Source organism: Myodes glareolus, chromosome 7 (genome assembly GCF_982192425.1).
Source record: "Myodes glareolus chromosome 7, mMyoGla1.1, whole genome shotgun sequence".
In the NCBI taxonomy this organism is placed as follows: domain Eukaryota; kingdom Metazoa; phylum Chordata; class Mammalia; order Rodentia; family Cricetidae; genus Myodes; species Myodes glareolus.
In genome coordinates, this window is record NC_142032.1 from 50,316,911 (window position 1) to 50,328,327 (window position 11,417).

The following is an 11,417-nucleotide window of genomic DNA, read 5'->3' on the forward strand; positions in this document are numbered from 1 at the left end:
AAATCTCCAACCAGTGTTTTTACCAGTGTTTACACCAATAAATTCTTGCTTCACTCATCTGGGAAATGCTGAACTCCTACAAACCCTCTTTAAAGAGAGTGAGTATATTTAGAAATATTTCCCTTTCCTCAGTTTTTCTAAATAGTTACATGAAAAACATCATGTAATTGCAATTATGTTGTAAAAAAAAGAAGAAAGAAAGAAAGAAAGAAAGAAAGAAAGAAAGAAAACCAGCCTGAACTTGTCATTCTTGTTCCCTTCCAGACTAAAATAAACACCACAAGGCTGGTAGTCCTGACACCAGAACGTATGAAATAGTACTGAACTTAAGAGAGTTGCTGGGTCAGGAGTTTTGCTTGCTGTTGGTGATTTGAGGAGTGTAATAATCTGGGAAAGTGCACAATTAAAAGATGACTTTATGTAATTTCATATATGGTGTGTACTGAGAAATTGTGTTGGCATCACTCTAAGAATTATCATTACATTACATCATTACTAAATTGCCACTATATTGCAGACATGTACTAAAATGGCATGCTATATCCTACAAGCATGTACAACTATCTGTCCATTAAAAATGAAAATGTCAAAAAAACCTCGACAAATCAGAAAAAATATCCCCCAACGTTTTTAAAAGCTAAATAAAAATTAAACCAAAAGAGGACATTCTTAGCAGCATGTCCAAACTGGGTTTATTTGTATATTTTATTATATCTGTTAAAAGTTTTATTTCAAAACACTTGGTACACTTTCCTCTAACAATATTTATGCGTGAGTCTCACACAGTGAAAGGCTGTCGTTGCTAAGACATTGCATACTCCATAACCTTGTTTCTAGCTTGTCCTTTCATCCACTGAAACACAGAACATTTCGCCAACAGTGAAAGAACTTATTAATGTATTTAACATAATTACTAAATCATGCTAGCATTAGCTTATTTAAAATTTTTTACGTAGTAGTGAAACATCCAAGTTACTCACCACATTTAATGTTTGGTATTGTAAATTATTTATGTGGTGTGTGTGAGTGAGTGTGTGTATGTCTGTGTGTGAATGTGTATGTGTGTGAGAGAGTGTGTGTGTGTGTGTGTGTGAGTGTGTGTGTATGTATGTCCCTGCGTGAGAGTATTGTGTAGTGTGTGTATGTATGTCTGTGTGTGTGTAGTGTGTGAGAGTATGTAAGAGAGACAGAGAGAGAGAGAGAATTATATAAGAATTGATTCTTCCTGTAAAGCAAAATTCTTCCTGACAAGCATTTGTTAGTGAATTATTTTTATATCACAAGTATTACTAGGTTGTCATTTTCAAAATTAATTTGTAATTTCTTTTTCCAAATTTACTATATTTCTTGAGGCAGGGTCTCACTATGTAATGCTACTTTGCCTTACTTACTAAATAAACCAGGCTGGCTTCAAACTCATAGAGTTTTATCAGCCTCTGCCTCCCAAGTGCTGGGACCGTAGATGTGTGCCAATATTCCTGGCTTCAATTCACTGTTTTTAAGAAAAAATTTATTTACTTATTTATTAAATTTTTTATATATTTAAACAATATACTTTGATCATATCCATTATCTCCTTTCAATCCCCCCAGAGAATCTCCTCATTACTCTCACAACTTCATGTCCTCTTTATGTTTCAGCTGTTAACAGCCCCCAATTCCAACTAGCACTGCACTATGCTTGTGGGTGTGTGGCCATCCACTGGGATGCAAGAAATCAGTGGTCAATTTCCATAGAAGAGTGACTCTCCCTCCCTCGGGAGCTGTAAGCTGCTAGCAGCTCTCCTGCCAAGAGATTTAAATCCTATTTCCTCTAAGACTGTTTCACTGCTATGGCTCTGAAATGTATTTTCTACTTCAATGTCATATAAATGAATCTTTTCATCCTTCAGTAAGTTCAATATGTGAGGACTAGTAAGTTCTCACATAAAATTTATAAAAGAGTTTCTTTTATTCCTATTAATTTAAAATACTGCCATTAGCACACAGAAAAAATTTTTTTTTACCAATATTGACATTTATTTACAAGCAAGGTATATGTTCTTTGGATTCACTCTTGCTATTCTAAAAATGATGAATTATCAGTGTCCATAGTATGAGTATCTGAAAGTACAAGTGCTTTATTCATCTTTTACATTAATCTTTAAATTTCATTTTACATTCCAATCACAGTTTTCCCTCCTACCCATCCTCCCACCTCCCCTTGCCTGACGCATTAAGGTGGGGTAGGACCAAGCCCCTCCCCCTGCATTGAGGCTGAGCATAGCATCCCACCATACAGAATGGGCTCCAAGTTAGCTCATGCACCAGGGATAGCTCCTGGTCCTACTGCCAGGATCCCTCAGATAGTTCAAGTTTCACCACTGTCTCCCACATATAGAGGACTAGTTCAGTCCCTTGGAGGCTCTGCAGCTTTCGGCCTAGAGTTCATGATTTTCCACAAGCTTGGTTCAGCTGTCTGCGGAGATTTCGTCATCATGGTCTTGACCTCCCTTGCTCAAATATTCCCTTCTCACTCTCTACATCTGGATTCCTGGAGCTCAGCCTAGTGTGTGGTTGTGGATCTCTGAATCTGTTCCATCAGTTATTGGATGAAGGAAAATATTTTGTCTGCTGTCACTGACTGTCCCTTTCATCTCAAGGTAGGGCATGGAATACAGACAATAGGTTTTACCAATAATGCTACTATTAGTGAATCCCAACCCAAGAATTGTATAAAACAATTATTCCTCTATGATTTTGACAATGAGGTATTTACTTTGAATCTTTCTCTCTATCAAAGTCAATCCCATTGTGATGTTGGCTGTCCATGATCTTTTCTCATCTAAAGCCAAGCAAACTAATTTTAAAAAGTAAAAGGGAACATGTCTTCATACCCCAAAGAAGTTTCACTTTTATGGGTCAGGGTCTCAATAGGCCTCTACCTAATGCAAGTATACCTTACTGTCCACACGGTTGACGAGAAAATTCTCAATTTCCCCCCCCCAAAAAAATAGAAATCAACCCCAACAATTCTATCAAATGCAGCTGTCTCTCATGATTTATTGTCAGCTCTCAATGACAACAACCATTATCTGTTGAACAGTACCTACCCACCTGGTTGTGTGCTGTGCACTGGCCTCCATTTTCAGCCATAACTGTCTCTGCAAACATTTAATTTGAGGGATTTATTGTTATTAATTTTTTATTGATCGAGTCAAAATAAGTGTATCTTTGCCACTTAGGACAGTTTAATAGAGGTTTTGGACATTAAGAGCACTCCAAATGACAAAGTCTTCACCACAACTCAGAACCTTTCTCAAGAAGTAACATACACTAACATTGAGATAATCTTGGAGACATAAAATAGTGAAGTATTTCACTATTTGGAGAACATTCCTATGAAGGGTGCTGAGGAGAACTGTATACACAGTCCCACTTCACCAAAACAGAGCAGAATTATAAGTTATAACATTTCCCAGTTTGTAGACTTAAATATACTTATAAAAATTTTTAGAAATTATCGTAACTATGCTAAATTACTTCACTTTCTTTGTTAGCAGGGTATTACTTTTTTTTTTATCTGAGACAAAGTCTCACTACATAGTGTTGACTGGCCCGGAGCTATCCTAGAACTCACAGAGACTTGCCTGCCTTTGATTTCGCAGGGCTGGAATTGAAGACATGCACCACCACATCCGGTTCTATTTCTTTAATTTTTTTTTAATCCTTTGAAAGATTCACACAATGCGCTTCTTCATATTCTCCCACCTCCCCAGTGACTCTCAGAGTTTTCTTGGCAATTTTAGAAGAAAGACTGGGGTCTTTCCATAGGAAAATGAAGCATTTCTTCTTTTCTCGGGGATTATAAGAAAAAAGGACAGACGGTGTGGAAATAGTAAAGCTCTGGTTTCACGTTGATCAACTATGTACTTACTTGTCTCTTTTCTAATCTTAGGAATGTTGAGGACATGATTGCAAGGGGAAATAGTACCAAGATCACCCAGTTCATCCTGCTGGGATTCTCAGATTTCCCCAGAATCATAACACTGCTCTTTGTCACATTCTTGCTCATCTACATTACTACTCTGACTTGGAACCTGTCCCTTGTTGTTTTAATAAGAATGGATTCCCACCTTCACTCTCCCATGTATTTCTTCCTCTGTAACCTGTCCATCATAGACTTTTGCTATGTTAGTTGCACAGTCCCAAAAATTCTCTCAAACTTTTTCCAGGGAAAACAAACTATCAGCTTTGTGGGCTGCATAGTTCAGTACTTCTTCTCTGCCATTATGGCGCTGAGTGAATCTTGTCTCATGACGGCCATGGCCTATGACAGGTATGCTGCCATTTGTAACCCGCTGCTCTATTCATCAATCATGTCACCCACTCTTTGTGTTCTGATGGTGCTGGCATCCTATATGTCTGGGCTCACTGCTTCCTTACTTCAGCTGTTTGCTTTACTTCATCTCCACTTCTGTGGACCTAATGTCATCAGGCACTTCTTATGTGACATGCCCCAGTTGCGACTTCTGTCCTGTACAGACACTTTCTTCATACAAGTCCTGACAGCCATATTAACAATGATCTTTGGGTTTGTAAATGTGCTAGCCATCATGATATCCTATGGCTATATCATCTTGTCCATCCTTAAGATCACTTCGTCTAAAGGCCGATTCAAGGCATTAAACACCTGTACTTCTCACCTGACAGCTGTTTCCCTATTTTATAGTTCTGGTATCTTTGTCTATTTGAGTTCCAGCTCTGGTGGCTCCTCCAGTTTAGATAGATTTGCATCTGTCTTCTACACTGTGGTGATTCCCATATTGAACCCTTTGATATACAGTTTGAGGAACAAGGAAATCAAAGAGTCCATGAAGAGGCTGCAGAAGAAGACAACCTGTAGCTGAGGTCACAGACTCCGGTATTTTCAGCATATGTGTCTTCTCATAGTCACTGTTGCTCACAATAATATGCACATGGCTGGAGCACTACAAATTTTGTGGGATTTTGGATGAAGAAGTTTTACTTTGAAATAGACATTTCTAGATAAACGAATTGATTTGATGCCATGGAAACACAACATCCTTAAGACCCATAGCATCATAGCTTCCACGTTACACAATGATTATTATTCATTGTCCTGTGTGCAGGCATTTGGGATACATAAAGTTAACAAACTTTTTGTACAAGACTAAAGATTGCTAAGTCATAGGACTCTTCCCATAGAGAAGATGTCCCCACCCCAGAGTCCCAAACCCTTGTGTCACTAGTATCATGATGTCGTGTTCTCAAGACCGTATCAGACCACAGACTACTCTATTTTTCTGAACCGGTGAGGATGAATAGGTGAGGAATTCCTGTTTAGAAAAAATAAAGTTGTTTAATGGTTTGATTGCACCTTCTAAAAAAAAAAACAAGAATATATAAAACTTCTGATTTCTTTCTTAGCAGGAAATTACTACTAAGAATTAGTAAGTTTGGAGTCATATATTTGTATCCATCAACCATAGTCTAAGAGAAAAGAAAGTGGTTTTAATCATGAAAATTTGTGGCAAGAAAATGTCACTTACATAGTAGTCTGATGGCTTCTCTCTAGTATGGAGAAAAGTCATGGCCAATAACTGTATCTGAGCAATCTGAGAGACCCTGTCATTTCTACTGTCCTACATTAAAGACAAACATTTTGCCATGAATTGGCGTAGGCAACTGGACCAAACAATCAAATTTATTTTGGTATTTCCAGCATCTGGTCAAGTTTTCGCTAAGAAGACTCGTGTGTCTTTATTGCACCAATAGTCACCAAACAGCATGACAGAGATTAGCTGCTCCTGGAACATTAGTGTGTTCAACATTCTCCACCCGAATGTTCTGCGGTTCTGAGACTGATGCAATGGTTTTAGTAGAATAACAAAACTAGACCGATGAAGTGACTCAGTGGGTAAAGATACCTGCCATCAAATGAAACAACTTGAGTTCTATTCCAGGATCCTAAAAAGACAGAAGATAACAAACACTAGATATTGACATTTGACATCTAGTCACATGTCATGACACTCCAGAGGCATGAGTGAGCCTGTATACACAATTTTATTTTATTTTTCAAGACACAGTTTCTTTTTTCAAATTGTTTTTATTGAGCTATATATTTTTTCCTCTTTGCTCACTTCCTCCCAACTCACATTTTACCCACACTCCTAATTTACTCAGGAGATCTTGTCTTTTTCTACTTCCCATCTACATTTAGTCTACATGTAGATTAGATCCATGTATGTCTCTCTTGGGGTCCTCTTTGTTGTCTAGGTTCTGTAATTGTGAATTGTAGGCTGGTTTTTCTCTGTTTCATGTCTAAAAGCCACTTATGAGTGAGTACATATTATATTTGTCTTTCTGTGTCTGGGTTACCTCACTCAATATAGTATTTTCTAGATCTATCCATTTCCCTGCAAATTTCAAGATGTCTTAATTTTTTTTTCTGCCGTTTAGTGCTCCATTGTGTAAATGTAGCCATCTTTTGTATCCATTCTTTGGTTGAGGGGTGTTAAGGTTGTTTCCAGACTCTGGTTATGACAAATAATGCTACTATGAACATAGTTGAGCACATGTCTTTATGGTATGATTGAGCATCCTTTGGGTATATACACAAAAGTGGTATTGCTGTCTCTAGAGGTAGGTTGTTTCCTTATTCTCTGAGAAATCTCCATACTGATTTCCAAAGCAACTGTATGAGTTTGCTCCCACTAGCAATGGAGGAGTGTTCCCTTTAACCCACATAATCTCCAGCATAAATTGTCATCAGTGTTTTTGATCTTGACCATTCTTACGGGTGTAAGATAAAATCTCAGAGTTGTTTTGATTTGCATTTCTCAGATGACTAAGAATGTTGAACATTTACTTGAATGTCTTTCAGCCATTTTAGATTCATCTGCTAAGGGTTTTCTGTTTAGTCTGTATCCCATTTTTATTGGATTTTTTTATCTTTTATTGTCCAATTTCTTGAGTTCTTTGTATATTTTGGAGATCAGTCCTCTGTCCAATGAGGGGTTGGTGAAGATCTTTTCCCATTCTGTAGGTTAGTGCTTTGTCTAGTTAACCATGTCCTTTGCTTTACAGAAACTTCTCAGTTTCAGAAGGTCCCATTTATTAATTGTTTGTCTGTGCTGCTGGAGTTCTATTTAGGAAGTGGTTCCCTATGCCAATGTGTTCAAGTGGACTTCCCACTTTCTCTTCTATGAGGTTCAGTGTGATTGGTTTTATGTTGAGGTCTGATCCATTTGGATTTGAGTTTTGTGCATGGTTGTAAATATGGGTCTAGTTTCATTCTACATGTTGATATCCAGTTATGCCAGCACCATTTATTGAATATGCTTTCTTTCTTCCATTTTATATTTTCCACTTCTTTCTCAAAAATCAGGTGTTTACAGGTGTGTCAATTGATATTTGGGTCTTCAATTCACTTCCATTGGTCCTCTTGTATATTTTTGTGCCAATAGCAGGCTGTTTTCAATACTTTAGCTCTGTAGTAAAGTTTGAAGTAAGAGATTGTGACGCCTCCAGAGTTCCTTTATCGTACAGGATTGTTTTGGCTATACTGTGTTTTTTGCTTTTTCATAAGAAGTTGGGTGTTGTTCTTTTGAGTTGTGTGAAGAATTTTGCTGGGATTTTGCTGGGCATTGCATTGAATCTGTAGATTGCTTTGAGTAAGTCTGCCATTTTTACTATGTTAATTCTACCTATACAAGAACATGGCAGATCTTTCCATTTTCTGATATTTTCTTCAATTTCTTTCTTCAGAGATTTAAAGTTCTTGTCATGCAGGTCTTCCACTTGTTTGGTTAGATTTTCTCCAAGATATTTTATGTTATTTGTGGCTATTGTAAAGAGTGTAATTTCTCTGATTTCTTTCTCAGCTCATTTATCTATTAAATAAGGAGTATTTTTTGAGTTAATCTTGTATCCTGCTGTATTACTGAAGGTGTTTATGAGGTGTAGAAGTTCCATGGTAGAATTTTGGGGGTCACTAATGTAAACAGTCATATCATCAGCAAATAGTGAGAAAATGAGTTGTTTTCCAATTTATATCCCCTTGATCTCCTTTTGCTGTCTTATTGCTGTAGCTAGAACATCAAGCACTATATTAAATAGATAAGGGAGCGAATAGACAACCTTGTCTTGTTCCTGATTTCAGTGGAATCACTTTGAGATTCTTTCCATTTAATTTGATGTTGGCTGATGGCTTGCTGTATATTCCCTTCATTATATTTAGGTGTGTTACTTGTATCACTGCTCTCTTCAAGACCTTTATCATAAAGGGATGTTGTATTTTTGAAAGTTTTTTCAGCATTTAATGAGATGATCATGTGGGGTTTTTTTCAGTTTGCTTATATGATAGATTACATTGACAGATTTTCATATATTGACCCATACCTAATTCTCTGGAATGAAGCCTACGTGGTCATGGTGGGTGATTGTTCTGATGTGTTCTTGAATTCTGCTTGCCAGTATTTTATTGAGTATTTTTACACCAATGTTCATGAGTGAGATTGGTCTGTAATTCTCTTTCTTAGTAATGTCTTTCTGTGGTTTGGAATTCAGGGTAATTGTAGCCTTGTAGAAAGAATTTGGTAATCTTTCTTCTGTTTCTACTGTATGGAGCAATTTGAGAAGTATCACTATGAGTTCTTTGAAAATCTTGTAGAATTCTGTGCTGAAACCATCTGGTCCTGGACTTGGGATTTTATTAGTTGGGAGACTTTTGATGACTGTTTCTATTTTTTAGCAGTTATAGGTCTACTTAATTTGTTTATCTGGTCTTGATTTAATTTTGGTAAGTGATGTTTATCCAGAAAGCTGTCCATTTCCTTTAAATTTTCCAATTTTGTGGAGTATAGGTTTTTGAAGTATGACCTGATGATTCTCTGAATTTCCTTCATGTCTGTTGTTATATCCACCTTTTCATTTCTGATTTTGTTAATTTGGATATTCTCTCTCTGCCTTTTGGTTAGTTTGGATAAAGGTTTGTATTTTTTATTGATTTTCTCAAAGAACCAACTCTTGATCTCATTGATTCTTGGTTTTGTTTTCTTTGTTTCTATTTTGTTGATTTCAGCTCTCAATTTGATTATTTCCTGCCATCTAGTCCTCCTGTGTGAGTTTGTTTCTTTTTCTTCTAGAGTTTTCAGGAGTTCTGTTAGCTAACAAGTGGGGATTTTTCCAGCTTCTTTATTTAGGCATTTAGTGCTATGAACTTTTCTCTTAATACTGCTTTCATTATGTCTCATGAATTTGGGTATGTTGTATGGTCATTTTTATTAAATTTTAGGAAGTCTTTAATTTCTCTCTTTATTTCTTTCTTGACCCATTGGTGATTCAGGTGAGCATTGCTTAATTTCCATGTATTTGTGGGCTTTCTGAAATTGGTGTTGTTGTTTAATTCTAAATTTAAGCCATGGTGATCCAATAAGATACATGGGGTTATTCCAATTTTTTGTATCTGTTGAGGTTTGCTTTGTTACCTAGTATGTGGTCAATTTTTAAGAAGGTTCCAAGAGGTGCTGAGAAAAAGTTATATTCTTATATGTTTGGATAGAATGTTCTATAGATATCTATTAAGTCCATTTGAGTCATATTATTTTTTAGTTTCCTTATTTCTGCTGTTTTTGTGTGGCAGACCTGTTCAGTGGTGAGAGTGGAGTGTTGAAGTCTCCCACTATTAGTGTGTGGGGTTTAACGTGTTACTTGAACTTTAGAAGTGTTTCTTTTACATATGAGGGTGCCCTTGTATTTGAGGCATAGATGTTCAGTATTGAGATTTCCTCTTGATGGATTTTTCCTGTGACAACATGAAATGTCTTTCTTTTTATTATTAATTGATTTAAGTTTGAAGTCTATTTTGTTATTTATTAGGATAGCTACACCAGGTTATCTCTTAGGTCCATTTGATTGAAATTCTTTTCCAACCCTTTACTCAGAGGTGATCTCTTTTTAAAGTTAAAGTGTATTGCTTGTATGGAACAGAAGGATGGATTCTGATTTTGTACCCAGTCTGTTAGCCTGTGTCTTTTTATAGGTGAGTTGAGTCCATTTACATTAAGGGATATGAATGACCAGTGATTGCAAGGTTCTCTTATTTTAGCTTTCATTTTTGGTGATGTTATTGTGTGTTTTTTTCTTCTTTGTGATTTGCTGTTGTGAGATCATCTATTGTCTGTGTTTTATTGATGTAGTTAACTTCATTGGGTTGGAATTTTCCTTCAAGTACTTTGTGTAGGGTTGGGTTTGTGGCTAGGTGCTGGTTAAATCTGGTTCTGTCCTGAGATATCTTGCTTTGTCCATCTATGGTTACTGAAAGTTTTGCTGGGTATAGTAGTCTGGGCTGGTACCCATGGTCTATTAATTTATACATAACACTTGACCAGGACCTGGGTTTTATTGTTTCTATTGAGAAGCTGGGTGTAATTCTAATAGATTTGGCCTTTTTCCTTTGCAGTTTTTAAAATTCTTTCTTTATTCTGTATATTTAGTGTTTCGATTATCATGTGGTGAGGGGACTTTTTCTTTTGGTCTAGTTTATTTGGTGTTCTGTAAGCTTCTTGTATCTTCATATGCATATCTTTCTTAGGTTGTGAAAGTTTTCTTTTATGATTTTGTTGAACATATTTTTTGTACCTTCGAGCTGGAGCTCTTCTCCTTCTATACTTATTATTCTTAGGTTTGGTCTTTTCATGATGTCCCATATTCCTTGATATTTTGTGTTAAGCTTTCTTTAGATTTAATGTTTTCTTTGACTAATGAGTCTATTTCCTCTATTGTATCTTCAGCACTTGATAGTCTCTCTTCTGTCTCATGTATTCTGCTGTCTATCCTTGCATTTGTAGTTCTTGATTGCTTTTCTGTATTTTTCAGAATTCTCTTGGTTTGTGTTTTCTTCATTGTCTCTATTTTGATTTTTAAGTCTTGAATCATTTCTTTCATCTGTTTGATTGCTGTTTTCAGTTTTCTTTAAGGGATTTGCTGATTTTTTTTTCCAACTTTTTGTTTGTCTTTTCCTCCATTTCTTTGAGGGAATTTTTCATTTCTTCTTTAAGGGCCTCAAACATTCTCCTAAAGGTATTTTGTAGGTCATTTTCTTCTGCTTCATCTGTATTAGGGTGTTCAAATCTTGCTGTTTGTAGAGCCACTAGTTTTTGTTGAGGTCATGTTGCTCTTTGTGGTGTCGAGTGTGTTCTACCTTGTCTACCCAACTTTTCCTCTGATTGGTGTAGCTGGGGCTGTGTCTCTGGTGATCAATCTTTCAGGTTCCAGTGGATCCAAGGCTCAAACGGTTGCTCCTCATGTTGAAGTCAGAGGGCCATGGTTCCAGTCACCCAAGAGGTCACTCAGCATTCTCAGAGGTCGTTAAGTACTCCCAGGTGTCACTCTGCAATCCCGGAGGTCCTT

General features: G+C 36.6%; 1 protein-coding gene across 1 annotated transcript; it reads left to right on the forward strand.

The window, feature by feature from the left end:
* The first annotated feature begins 3,946 nt into the window (after window positions 1-3,946).
* On the forward strand, window positions 3,947-4,888 carry LOC125398015 (olfactory receptor 5AN1-like). Its single transcript, XM_048430573.3, has one exon. The coding sequence runs from the start codon at window positions 3,950-3,952 to the stop codon at window positions 4,886-4,888; it is 939 nt and encodes a 312-aa protein (XP_048286530.3). The 5' UTR covers window positions 3,947-3,949.
* Window positions 4,889-11,417: the final 6,529 nt, after the last annotated feature.

Bases quoted from the DNA above. Each gene is read 5' to 3' on its own strand.
- LOC125398015 (XM_048430573.3), top strand. From the start codon at position 3,950: ATGATTGCAAGGGGAAATAGTACCAAGATCACCCAGTTCATCCTGCTG.